This window comes from Anolis carolinensis, chromosome 2 (genome assembly GCF_035594765.1).
Source record: "Anolis carolinensis isolate JA03-04 chromosome 2, rAnoCar3.1.pri, whole genome shotgun sequence".
Taxonomy (NCBI): Eukaryota; Metazoa; Chordata; class Lepidosauria; order Squamata; family Dactyloidae; genus Anolis; species Anolis carolinensis.
In genome coordinates this window covers 68887281-68902128 of record NC_085842.1, presented here as the reverse complement: position 1 = coordinate 68902128, position 14848 = coordinate 68887281, and the positions used below count along the sequence as shown (strand labels likewise).

At 36.8% G+C, this 14848-nt stretch overlaps 1 protein-coding gene across 3 annotated transcripts in view; it reads left to right on the top strand.

The window, feature by feature from the left end:
• Window positions 1-14848, top strand: part of cacna2d3 (calcium voltage-gated channel auxiliary subunit alpha2delta 3) — a 713907-nt gene that overhangs the window by 667007 nt on the left and 32052 nt on the right. For all 3 annotated transcript variants that reach the window (XR_010002615.1, XM_062969910.1, XM_062969909.1), the window contains 4 exons: window positions 5511-5586; window positions 6778-6830; window positions 11173-11228; window positions 14649-14760. Coding sequence is in view for 2 of the 3 variants with exons in the window: in XM_062969910.1 (XP_062825980.1) it covers window positions 5511-5586; window positions 6778-6830; window positions 11173-11228; window positions 14649-14760 (297 nt within the window). In the remaining variant the exon portion in view is untranslated. The remainder of the gene's footprint in view (window positions 1-5510; window positions 5587-6777; window positions 6831-11172; window positions 11229-14648; window positions 14761-14848) is intronic.

Here is a 14848-nt window from a genome sequence, read left to right as displayed (position 1 = left end):
TTTGAAAGCAGGCCATGGTGCCCTCTAAACAACAAGGGCAATAAGCCATGCCAACGAAGGCCCAAGTGAGCTCCAAAATCAGTGATAAAGAGGGCAGACATAACCATGGTTAATCCTAGACTGCCACTGCTCAATGGCCTCAATATCCCTTGAGTCAAAACCAAAGGCAGCTCCTGTAGAAGCAGCTCCAATCCAAAAAGAGTGTGTATCCAAATGTACGTCCACCAAACCCAACTTAGTCGAGTGCCTTGGATGTCAGAGACCAAAACTGAGATTTGGTAAGTGACGATCAGTTGGCATGACAGAACAGATGACCTGAATAAGGGTTCGTAATTGTATAAAATAAAGAATAATATGAACTGGGCACAAATCAGCATCAGAGCAAGGCTGTAAAAGTTCATTGTTACCACAACCCCTGGGATCGGTTTTTGATGGTCAGATTTTCACCCACAGGAGCTGCCATCAAAAGAAATGTCTCCAAATTGAAGGGCCTTACCAGATGTGTTACCCTTCGACCCCACAACCAATTCACTTATATGTAAAGCAGCAAAAATGCCATCAAGGAAGCAGCATACTTGATATAGCCCCTTTAAAATGCTTCGGGGATAATGGCTGATGGCAATCGGGAGACTTACCTGCTTCCCTGGCCCAACCTTCAAGCACCTTGCACAACTGTAAACTACAGTCAGGATGATGCTATGATTTAAACCAGAAGACCAAGGCTGAAAGATGAACCCAAACGAACAGATAACCCCTTACCATGCAAAAAACCCTAAAGTTCTAAAACATGACCCACTGTTACTGGCCATGTTTCTTGATTGTTTTTGCTGCATTTGAAGTACTTAAATTCACAAATAGCCAGCTTGTAAGCCTTCTTGGTGCTAGGGGTTTAAAAAGGCTCATGGCCTGAACTATCTTGGCATAATGAGATCCCACAGGCCAGTCAGCATCTGTTCCAGATCGGAGACAGCGTCCGGTGACAATTGCCAAAACCGCTGCATCTGAAAGTGAGAGTGTCAGCTACCGCGTTGTCCAGCCCCGTACCATGCTAAGCTGAAAAAGTAATGTTATAATGTCAACAATGAGGTGTAAACTCCATAAGACCGTGAGTGTATGGCTGCTTAAATAATCTACAGAGACCATGCCCTCCCACCCCATAATTACACAACAATGCTTTTTGGCCTTCTCTGGATGCCAGCAAATTTATCCACCCCACCTTCATTGATTTACAATGGGGTAAATCAATCAACAGATATTTTTCAACCACTAGTAAAAATTCCTTATAAACACATTCACAAAAATGCAACAATATACCATGAACAAATTTAATAGGATTTGTACTGCAAAGATAACCAGAGGCTACCAGAGCTTTCTGTTCATGAACCTGCAACCTCAGCTTATGGATATATATATGCCAGTTTACATAGTGTGGGAGCCAAATGTTTTGCTTATTCCTTTAAAATGCATCTTTTGTAAAATGGTAATCTCTTTGATCTCAATTTTTATTGGCACATTTTCAATTCTTGGCCATATTGTATACCTCCAAAATGAAAATCCATATGCCACATCCTCCACTATTGCTCAAATAATTTATCTCAAATTCTCAAGTCATTCTCAAAAATACCAACCTGACTTTTTGAAGTAGAGGTAACATATTGAATACCTGTCAATGAGTTAATATCATTTCTTGTTATAACATTTTCCATTCATGTAAGCATTCTCAAAGGTAACTGGACTCTTTTGAATGGAATATGATATGCCTACAGAACATCACATTGCAAACATTGTTGTAATTTATGGATATAACCTGAGCTGTTAGTAATCCTTTGAAGTTGAAATGACTTCAGGCAGCTTTTTGCTTCTCCTGTAATACATTACAGAATTCAGTCCTTGATTTATTTATTTTTTTACTATATCAGGAAATTGTCTATAAAAAGGACGGGTTTTGCTCATAGTGTCTGCTTTTGTTTTGCACATTTTTGAGATGCACATTTTTGCCTAAGCCCACTTCATAATTCCAATGAGAGTGGAGGCATAAAATCAATGGGAATTGATGAAGCATTTGTGTAAATTCTGATAGAGAACACATGTGTACTCTTGTTCCCTGGCAATTCTATCAGCCAGGGAACAAGAGCAATTGGAGAAGGGAGGGGGGAAAGTATAGGGCGATTCCTCTTTCCCCCCTCCCACATCACTTTAGGGCAGTGGTTCTCAACCTGGAGCCCCCAGATGTTTTTGGCTTTCAACTTCCAGAAATCCTAACAGCTGGTGAACTGGCTGGGATTTCTGGGAGTTGTAGGCCAAAAACATCAGGGGACCCCAAGTTGAGAACCACTGCTCTAGGGCTTAGCCAACGCGATAGTCACTAGCCATGTCTCATCCACTGGCTGCTGCTATGACGAGGATATAAGGAGGGTGGCCATCTGGCAGTACCAAATTGGGTTCAGCACCAGTGGACAGTCAGGATGCCTTCTTGCAACTCCAGTGGCCGAGCTGGGGTGGGGGGTAGCAGTTAAACCATTCTGGGGCCAATCCTGAATTCTACACTCTGGATCAGCCTCAAGATATAGGGTCAGTGTGCCCTTGAGGTAGGCTGAGGTCAAAGAGAGAAAGTAGCAGGAGGAGATATAAATTGGTACATTTTAAAAGCAGCAAAAATGTAGGATTAATTGGGATTGTCCCTGCCAACCCTGGACAATTGTGTGATGTACAGTTTTATTTATTCAATTAGCCTACTCAAGCTAGGACTAATAATTGGATTTAGATCTTTAGCAGTAATTCTTTACTACCTTGAGAGTACTTTTTCAATAGACAGGTATAGGATTATACTTCATGAAAATATATTTGCCTTTTCTTCCAAGGAAAAGTTGTGGGTGAATGTCCTTTATTTGCCATTTGTCTTATACTCAGAAAAAAAACCTGATAAGTGATCATTGTCAATAATAGTTTTTGTGGCATTTAGTACAGTGATGTCAGAAAATGCTCACCCCCCCCCCCCGCCCCCCCCCCGGCTTAGGCTAGGCAGTTGGCTGGGCTTAAATTTAGTTCAGAGGAAAGCCAGGTAATTAGGGTGTTTGTTAGCTATAATCAGCTAAACAGGAAACAGCTAGCAGCAAAATAGATGTTCTGAAAAAGATGTGAAATTACTACAGAAGGAGTGATAATCTGGAGCCTGAACAGATAAATCAGTCTACGTCAAACCTGTGACACATATTTTCATTCATGAGTCTGTTCAGTGCTATTACCACATCAAGAGAAAAATGCATAGCAACTCATATGCATTTACCTCTCTTCTAATTTGCATTTCATGATGTATTCCAGCCTTAAATATACATTTTATATGCATTTTACCCAAAAATGTGCATTTGATATCCATTTTATATACAAACCTTTTAAATGATGGAAATTCTGATTTACTGTGTATACTCATGTACGGTATATGTCTAGAAATTTTAGTCAAAAAATCCACTCCAAAACCTGAGCCAACTTATCCACAGCTCAGTTTGAGTACTGAAAGAAGTATGACCCCATCTGCTTCCTCTGCCGTGACACTGTTTCTGGGTTGTTTTCTTTGGGGGGTGGGGAGGGGGTTAATGCTGGGATGGGAAAATGTCCACAGCTCAAATTTTCCCCTCTCTGTAAGATTACTATCAACTCATCAATGGGTCATACCAAAATTTTGACCTGCCCTTGATTTATACATGGAGTTGACACAAGTCTATAGACAACCATCAAATGATGAAGACTATGGAATAACAAATTAAGGCAAACTGTTTGCCTTTTGACATTCATTTATTGAGCCTTCGGTGAAGTTTACAATTATCGTTGCAATGGTCCTACACATGAAAGAGTATATTGGTGGCCTAGTATTGATCGGAATTAACTACTGGGAACAGAGAAAAAAAATATTACACATTTTCTGTGTAATATTTCCCATAGCAATCAGGAAATATAGATTTTATTTTCTTCCTTCAGTTGAATTATTATTGGGAACAAAAAAAGGATCAACAGGGACTAGGACTATATCATTCCACTGTAACCAGTACACAGCATCACTTCTCATATTGGTCTCGTTCCATTTTTTCTGACCAGGTGAATAAGCAGCTTAGGAAATCACTTAAATGACAATAGATAACCAGGGCAGATAAATCAAAGGAAGTGAAAACAGTTCCTTCCCAACCATTTCTTTCACTTTTCTTTTCCAAGTATTCTAGAGCAGAGGTAAAAAGCATGGGTGTGAGTAAACTGATAGCACAGCAAGCCTAGATGGGAATGTGTGAAGAACGTGCTCTGTTGAGATTTTCTATGCTTACTCTACCCAGCATGGAAATGGGAATAATTTGTTGTTAAAAATGTCCAGGCTTCTGATGTATTCCATGACAGAACAGAAAAAAAGGAAAGGGTTTGGCAAGATTCCAGGATTCAAAAAAAAAAAAAAGCCAAAGACATGTCTACATTTCTAAAATGCTTTAGGGGGAAAAACTCTGTCCAGATATCTTTCTCCAACCTTTTGAAGATTTGAGCAATTTCATGATGTTTCAGTCCTCAAATGACTCAGATAAAAATGAAGAGGCAGCATTTCTAGTGAATATAGATCTCTCTTCATGGCTCCGCATAATAAGTGTATGCTTCATGGAGGGAGTTCCACAAGATTGTCATATCACGGCATACTGTTGCTTATAAATGCTATGCCTAAAATGCAAATAATGTTATTTCTTGCAAATATTTTATTAACATTGTTTCTGTGGTCCTTTTTACTATATTACCTTTGTATGAATTTTTATTTGACTCACCCATAACCAAAACCATCAGTCTGTTCATTGCACCATTAGGTAGTGTCATAAAAATACGACTAATGAAATTTGTGGATATTTTTGTAATCAGTAAAAGGAATAAACTTGTGAAGAGAGTTCTTGGTTGAACACATTTGTTTCATTGGTCAGATACTTGTCTTGTCTTGTTTTTACAGAATTCATGTTGTGTAACATTAAAAAAAATCTAATTTTAAATTGTACTAAACCAATACCACTTACAAGTTTACATTTGGTTTCCTTTGTAGAAATATAGAGTGGCTACAGAAGTCAGAGCTACTCAAGCTATGATTGTCTACTGAGTCTGAACGATATATACATTGAAATAGAAAGATTTAAGCAAATATTTAACTTTGGCAGCACCAAAAGTATACCACTAATTTGAAATCAAAGGGTAGTATGGGGCATCAAATTGAATACACTTTTACTTGTCTTTCATTTTTTGTATTGCTTACACCCATTTTCTGTGTGTGTGTGTGTGTGTGTGTGTGATTTCACAATGTTATCAAGATCTTTTCCTGCTTGTCTTCTTTCTCTTTATATGGAATGTGTATCACCGATCTTTCTAAGCCAACCACTACTTTAATTTATTGTTATTGTCCTAGGTCTGTTTTACTTTATTAAGAAAAAAATGTGTTTCCTTTTCCCCCTAATGTGTTCTCTTCTCTTAGATATGCAATTTTCTGTTCTTCCCCATAGAATTACACTGTATGATTACCAAGCTATGTGTAGAACAACTAAAGAAAGTAGTGATAGCGCCCATAACTTACTGAATGTAAGTATCTTTGTTAGCACTGCAATTCTTTATCGGTTCATTCAAAAAAAGATTCACCATGGTAAATGGGGCTTACTTTTAACTCAGTGATGATAGAATTGTATCATACATTATAGTGAAAATGTTTCCAGATTTCTAAAGAGTGAGGGCACAGGTACACACAAAACATGGCATCTAAATGCCTTATTGTTAATGAATGTAGATATACAATAATCCCATATGGTGTTTCTTTATTACTTGATGTCTCAGAAGCCTCATTATATTTTATTCTGCAAATCTTATGGGAACTGCCTTTCAGCATTATTCCATGTCACAAGGAAAACAGTTTGGAATAAATAGATGCAATGTGTTCTTCATTTGCCATTTAAGAATACAGTAGCATTCCTTTCCTTTGCCCCAGCCCAGTGTTAAAACTTTCCAGTGTGTTTATGTCTTACAAACACCTGTTTTCTGAAGTTAGTAAATTACCTATAAATATTTGCTGTAATTTAAGTTATGAAGGGAATTTCAGTAGCCTACAGGTTAACTGTTTCTTACTCTTTTAAAAAAACAATCACCATAAAGTGAACAATAAGTTCATTTTCTAACTTCTGAACCTGCGTAAATGTTTCTTCCTGTGTACATACCTTTATTAAAATTACAGTTAGAGACTCCATGAATGTTATGACTCATTACCTGCAAGATATTGGCTTTGCTTTAACCAGTTATTCCATAGTGTGAGACTCCTTTTATTTCTCTAATTTTTAAATCTGAAAATTGTAAACACATAGTATTTCTTGGAGTCAGACAGAATTTAAATAGAATACCATGAAATGATAAATAAACCATAATCGAGCAATGATAGGATGTTGGCTTAGGTCCCATTCTTCTACTACAATTCAGATGTAGATGGTTTCAGCATACCATTGTGATAATTTATTAAAAGTAACATTCCAAGTCCTGTAAATAAAATCAGCTTTTAAATCTTTGAATGAAAAGTAATTTTATTCAAAGTTTTGACAATGTTAGCCATTTTGTTGGTAACAAGTATTTCACCTGAAGTAGAAGTATTACAACAGTAATTAAGTGTTCAGATTTTATCACAGAGGTATGGTATTTACTTTTATAAGTATTTCATTGTATACTTGAAATATAATGTAACTCATCACTGTGCATTCTGTGTCTTTTGATTTAAAAATTGATTCTCCGCAGCCTTATAAAGCCTTCTTTGCTGCAGTAAAATGGATTGTGACAGAACTTGTCTTGTAAGTAAACCTTATTAAGCTCTGAATTATTTGAACCATTCCTTTAAAAAAAAGACTAATGATTAATTGGTTGATAGATTTTTTAACACTAACAAACTAATATACAATCAGTTACAATCAAAAAGTCAAAAATAGAAGGAAAAGAGAGAAAGGGAAAAACATATAAATAAAACACAGTTGGATCCTGACTGAAATAAAAGCAAGTATAAAAAATATATTATTCTACCATTATAGATCCAGCTAAATAATCCTACTAAAATTTCTGATAAATATAACCACATTTTTAGATTTCTTATTGCTACAAAAAAAATCCACAAATGGTTTCCAGTCTTTCAACAAATCTTCAATTGGCTTTTCCTTCAAAACCCACAATTATTCTGGCAACCTAGGACAATTCAGCAATCTTAACAATTCATTGTTTTATCATTAGTATTTCAACAATTTCCAAATTTGAACAGTTACTATTCTTGTTGTTCTTGTCTTATATTGAAGACAAAATTCACATTTACTACCAGAGCCGGTCCAACAATGAGGCGAATTAAGCGGTCGCTTTGGGTGCCAAACATACTGGGGCGCAGTCGAGACTGCTTTTTCTTTTGATTTGTTGTAAAACATGATGTTTTGGTGCTTAATTTGTAAAATCTTAATGTAATTTGATGTTTAATAGGCTTTTCCTTAATCCCTCCTTATTATCCAACATTTTCGCTTATCCAATGCTTTTATTTTTCAGTGATTGTTTTTTTTTGGGGCGGGGGGTGCCAAAATTCTGTTCGCCTACACTTGTAAAATACCTAGGGCCGGCTCTGTTTACTACCCAGCTTTTTATCCATTAATCCCAACCCAAACATTTGTGCTAATATTTAAAAATCTCCCTTTAAAATGTTTTAGAACGCTTTTGAACATTTTTTAATGTATAATTCTGTATGTGTGTATAGATTCAAATAAGCTGGTTAAATGTGTATAACTTTAGATGTTTAGAATGTAACCAAATGTGTGTTTTTCCAGAGTCTTGCATTTTCTAGAATTATAGCCTTTCAGAGCTCGAAGAAGCCCAATACACAAGAGGAATACACAAAGATGTCCATCTATCCTCTGTTTAAATATCTTCAAAGACATTTCAAAATGTAAACTGAGTGTGTACTAATTTAACCATACACATGGCTATTCAGAAATAAGTCTTACTAAAAACAATGGGGCTAACTCCCAGACAAATAAATACAGTAGCGTCTCACTTATCCAAGATAAATGGGCCGGCAGAACCATGGATAAGCAAAAAAAATTGATAATAAGGAGGGATTAAGAAAAAAGCCTATTAAACATCAAATTACATTATGATTTTACAAATTAAGCACCAAAACATCTTGTTTTACAACAAATTGACAGAAAAAGCAGTTCAATACACAGTAATGTTATGTAGTAATTACTGTATTTACGAATTTTGCACCAAAACATTGCAACATTTACTACAAAAACCTTGACTACTAAAAGGCAGACTGCCTTGGATAATACAGAACACTGGATAAGTGAAGCTTGGATAAGTGAGACTCTACTGTATAGGGCTGTATCCTCAATTTATTATTGTTGGTGGAGTTAAACATGAATAATTTGTTCCCAGTTTTGTAAGACAGCATCTCAGAAAATCTTCAATGGTCCCAAAATTCCAATGCAGAATTTGAATCTGTAGGTCGAAATTTTGGTCATTATCAGCTCAATTTACAATTCAAATATATGAAGTCCTTTTTGGCAGGAACAGTGCACAAGGAAAACACAAAGAACACTAAAACGTTACTGGCCATGTTTCAGATGGAAAGATCACTGCAAAATATTTAACTGATCTGGTTTAACGACTGGACTTTTTTTTCTTTTCATACTGTAAAATCTAAAACAATAACTTAACCAAAACAATATGTTGTTTTGAGCAAAAAAAGTTTATTTCCTTAGAAGACGTAAATTGGATTTTAATTTCATTCTTGCTTGGTTATTGCAATTATTTTTCATTTAAATTTCATTCTAGAAACTATGCTCTATGAGGAACAGCTTAAGGAGCTTATCATTTTTAGCCAGGAGAAGAGAGCATCAGTATTGAAAGGATGTCCTCTAGAGGAGGGAGCACACTTGTTTTCTGATACTCGGGAATCTATAGCTGGGGCTGGATCGACACCGACCATATAATGAAGTTGGAACTTCATTATATGGTCAGTGTAGACCCATACAATGAAGTTTAACTTCATTGAAATGCATTATATCAATCTGCAATCTATATATATAAAATGATAAAGTTGTTTGCGCAGTGACTATAACAACAAAACTAAACATCCCAGAAATATGAAATTTGGCAACACAATGCAAAAGGCTTGCCTCCAGGTTACAACAACACAACCACACCACAAAACCACAATCCAGACCCACAAAACTCACAACAACGCATCATGCGATAACAACACAACTAAACGCCCCAGAAATACAAAACTTGGCAACACAATGCAAAAGCCTTGCCTCCCAGTTGTAACAACACAACCACACCACAAAACCACACAGGACCCACAAAACTCACAACAACGCATCATGACTATAACAACACAACTAAATGCCCCAGAAATACAAAACTTGGCAAAACAATGCAAAAGCCTTTCCTCCCAGTTGTAACAACACAACCACACCACAAAACCACACTGGACCCACAAAACTCACAACAACGCATCATGACTATAACAACACAACTAAACGCCCCAGAAATACGAAACTTGGCAACACAACACAAAAGCATTCCCTCCCAATTGTAACAACACAACCACACCACAAAACCACAATCCGGACCCACAAAACTCACAACAGTGCATCGTGACTATAACAACACAACTAAACGCCACAGAAATACAAAACTTGACAACACAACACAAAAGCCTTGCCTCTCAGTTGTAACAACACAACCACACCACAAAACCACAATCCGGACCCACAACACTCACAACAACGCATTGTGACTATAACAAATACAAAATTTGACAACACAACTCATCCACCTCCCCAATCCCTACATTCACACTTGGCCTCCAAAAAAACAATTACAATAATAACAATGACAACAACAACAACAATAAGAATCAACACCATCACAGGCAAGAAACAGCCAGGCACTGAGGCTGAGAGGCCAGTCAGTGCTACACTGGGCCTCCAAAAAACAATGCAGTAGCATCTAACTTATCCAACCTTCATGACCACTACAACAACAATAATAATAAACAGCTACACAGGCAAAACAAAAAAAAGACTATTGTACCACAATAAAAATATAAACCGCACTCAACAGAATCAGACATTACAACTAACAACAAACAAAAGACAACAGGGATCTCAAGCAATTATCAATCAACACAAAAATTGAAGAAGGTAACAGACTTCAAATACTACGACTAATGTGAGTATAAAGAAGGTGGAGCTCACAGCATAAATACAAACTAATGTAGACTGACCAGCACCACCAGACTAAGCCACAGCAACGCGTGGCCGGGCACAGCTAGTGAATATATAATGTAGTTTCAAACTGCAATAAATGGCAGTGCAGATCTAGTCTAAGACATGGAGCAATGGATTTAAACTGCAGGAAAAGAGATTCCACCTAAATGTTAGGAAGACCTTGCTGACAGTAAGAGCTGTTCGTCAGTGGAATATACTGCCTCGGAGTGTGGTGGAGTCTTCCCTGGAGGTTTTTAAGCAAAGGCTGGATGGCCATCTGTAAAGGGTCCTTTGCATGTGTGTTCCTGCTTGACAGAAAGAAGTTGGACTGGATGGCCCTTGTGGTCTCTTCCAATTCTATGATTCTATGAAATATGGCATTTTCAAAAAGGCTGTTATTCCTTTAATTTTAGTAATTTGGTTTAAGATATCACATATGTTTAACCTGAAGGTGACAAATTTAACAGTACATGTTTTAAAAGGAAAGCTATGCGTAGCAAAGTTTTGCAGTCTGCCAATAAAATGGAAGGAGGAATAATACCCTATTATGCAGCAGCCCAGAATGGGAATTGTTTGCACCACAGCAGGAACATTTTGGATTTTATAAGATTTTTAAATTAGAGAATAACATATACTGTTTCTTGAATAATTAAACATATTATCCAGGAGTTACATTGTTGTTGGTTGCCATATACTAGAAACTGCATGGAGTCTTTCATATCATTTTTTTATTTTAGAAAGAGATAATAGTGCATTAAGGAGTATCAATTTCAAAAGCATTTGGAATTGCAAGATTTTTTCGAATAGAGAAGAAAAATTATCTTTCTGGGAGCTAATGGTATGAAGATGCCAGATGTAATTATATATTTGATTTTTTGTGATTTAGGTTTCTGGTGGAATTTAATCTATGCAATTGGTGGCACTCTGATCTAATAGCAAAGGGTAAGTATAATTTGTGTTTTTGATGTCTTTTGCAGGTATGTCTTTGCTTTTATAATGCAGGAGAAGACAATACCTGAAAAGATCTATTGAGCTCCATATGTGCAAAGACTCCAAGTTCTCTGCCACAGAAAGAGAAGTCTGCCACACAAAAGGACATTTTCCTGTACATATTAGGATCTAGGAGAATCTGAAGACAGGCATCCTGAAATCAGTGGCTTGTGACTAATAAGATGATAGAGGCTACATTTGATAAATGGTCTGAAGACTGTAGCTAAGGCCTATCACATCCTTTTATGGCAGTCTTGATTGAATGCTGCCAGGGAGATGGAAATCTATTACCTACTTCCTTAATCATCCTATGGGGATATAGTGTATCATTCCTGGGCGTTTTTTGCTATTATTTCCAACCTAACTATCTCATTAGAGAACATCTACATCAGCATCATTGGGATGTAGCCATCTGCAAATCCCCTGGACTTCTGGATTGGGGCTAAAACTGATATAACACTCTAGCGTCCCTATGTGACCTCTACAAATAACATACCTCATGTGGCCTCACATTGTCCAAAAAAATAGCTTTCATAATCTGTGGCTCTTTTCCTTTAGAAAACAGAAATAAATGTGTGTTACAGCTGTAACAGTATTATTAACTTGCAGCCTTCCTTCCTTAAGGGCAAAGGTTTGCCATTACCTCACTAGATAAAGATATTGCATCTGAGGGATATTCATCTGTATTATAGCTGGAAGCACAGCATGTAATTATACACTTCACCTGCTCCCTTGCTTTAATTACTAGGAAGCTGGAAAGTACCCCTTCATCCTGAACACTAGGAAGGGATTATTATACTTTAGAACTGGGTGAGCTGGCACTCATTTGGGAGCTCAAAGATCTGGTTCAGACATCTAGGTAGCAACATACCTTTTTCTTTCCTTATTTTAATGAGAAAGGGCTTTGTACTGCACACAATATAGCAGGATTCTCTTGGCTTGTTCTAGAAATATCATCCAATCTTAAATAAAAATCTCTGAGTGAGATTTTTTAAAGTTTCAACATGCATCCTGCTTTTACTTTGAATAAAAAATCTCTGATATAGTTTCTATAGGCTAGCAAATCTGTCATACGCCATATCCTCTTAGTTTTAACCATACTCAGACATCAGCATTATAGAAAGTATGCACTAGAAAATTATAGATAAATTGGCAGATATGGTGATACAGTTCCTTCGCTACTTTGTGGCTCACCTTTCGCAGACTCGCTGTTTCGTGGTTTTTCAATAAATATTAATGTAAAATATTTATCGCTGTATTTTTGCTGTTTCATGAATTAAAAATATTAATTCTAACACTAAAATAATATTATAAATAATAAAAATTACTATTTACTGTAAACAACGTATTTACTCAGAAAAGTAGGATTTGCGTAGTGGCCACTTGAGGCGCTACTTGCTGATGTGAGATTAACAACACATGATTGGTTGACTGATGGAAAGCGACCAACCAGAGAATGCTGCTCTGTATCCCAGTCGCTGATTGGCTCAGTAACTATTGCATCTTGTTTTCTTTTGTTTGTACGCAACTACCCTTCTCCAGGAATGGGGAATGGGAAAGGGTTATGTAGTGTATAAGTGTGTAGGGAGGGTTTATAAAAACTTAAAATAGTGTATAACCACTAAAATAATATATAAATATTAAGATAAATATAGCGTCCCTACTTCGTGGATTTCACTTTTTGTGGGTGGTCCTGGAACGTAACACCTGTGATAAGTGAGGGAACACTGTATATTTGTTCCTAAGTCATTCAATTGCCAAGTGTACCTGCAAAAGAAGAATGAAACCATATGCGTCTTTTCAGTTTTATTTTCATCCACTAACTAGTTCTTGGGTTGCAGCCATACTTGGTTGTTTCACTGATATCAATCATGATTATTTGGGTCATTGATTTCATTGGCTCTACTCCAAACATGACTGAGCCCATTACCAACTTTTGTAATCAATTCAGGTAATAGTTGTTTCCAAATACTCCAGAAAATATTAAATACAATTGATTAGGCATGATTGGCACATTCATAATGTTGCACCCTGCAAAATCCAGATAGTAAACGGGACCTCCATATATGTTTATCCTGCTCTTGGCCGGCTTTCCCCCCTTTTTACTTGAGCTTCATGAGAAAGAGGAAGGTGGGTCTGTGAAACCTTGCCTAATTGTGCTTTGTAGATGAAACAATGTCAAAGTTTGTCAACTTATAACTTGTGACAGAAAAGCATGTGTACTAGATTCTCCACAACTACAAACACAAGATTAAGACTAGCACAATGCTGAAAACATCTTCCACCTTTTTTAATAAATGGCTACTAGTGCCATTCAATTTGATACACAAGAAATTTCTTGCATTATAAAATCGTCTCTCTGGCATCTTCCAGCACTTCAAGTAAAGCCAGAGAAAGATTTCCATGAAGTAACTCCTCCCATAGGACTTTTTGAGATCTGGAAGTTTGGGAAGCAGAGAGCCAGAATGATGAAGAAAGACAACAAAATGACACCTGCAACCTCAGGCACTTCCAAGAAATAAAAGAGCATTTTGCAGAGTTTTCTCCACTGTTTTTCTGTGCTGTGACATCTGACCACCACCACCACCCCACTTCACGATTACTGAGATACAAAATGGTGTCTATCTACAGTAGCAATGCAAGAATAAAAGCCCTTAGGAATAAAGAAGGAAGCTAACTAACATTCTAGTAGTGTGTGTAGCTTCTGAGAAATGGTTGAAAAATATCTATTGTCTGAGAAATTCAATAAAGGTGTCCTTCCCTCACCACACAAATAGTTTGGAGGATGTCAAGAGATGATGTGCACACAACTGTAGTTCAGCACAGTTAATTAAGGGTAAATTATGAACATCTGTTTTAAGAATATCCCTTACAACAGGGATGAGCAACCTGAACACCTGCTAGGTATTTGTACTACAGCACCTGTCATCTCCTAACATTGATCATGTTGGCTGTGTTTGCTGAGATTGTAGGGTATATCTACAGTTTGGCGCCACTTGAACTACTATGGCTCAATGCTATGTAATCCTGGGAGTTGTAATTTGGTGAGGCTCTGCCACTCTAGCAGAGAAAGCCCTGTATTTCAGATGGTGTCAAGTTGCATTCATTCTTCTGTCTAGATGCACTCATAGTTTACAAACATCTGGAAAGCACCAGACAACTGAGCCCCTTAGAAAATAATAAATCCTCTTTATAAACTGCTATTTAATTATACAACAAACTGTATGCATTACCTTCATAAATCACAGGGTGGCAGAAGCAGTGTAACATTTCTACACTATTTAAGGTGTTTGTAATATGTAGTATTTCACACTATAGCACTTCTTTGACTGAAACTATTACTAAATACCATCAATCTCTTGTTTTCTTTAGCCCAGAGATTGAAACATACCCTAGAGCCTTGTGACACTGAATATCCTGCCTTTGTTTCTGAACGCACAATCAAAGAGACTACAGGCAATATTGATTGTGATGACTGTTTCAAGTAAGTACTTATTTCAAATAATGGAATTGGTTGCGCAGTTCTAAGCTTCACACCAATACCATGTTTTCCTAGAAGCTACTTTTAGTCC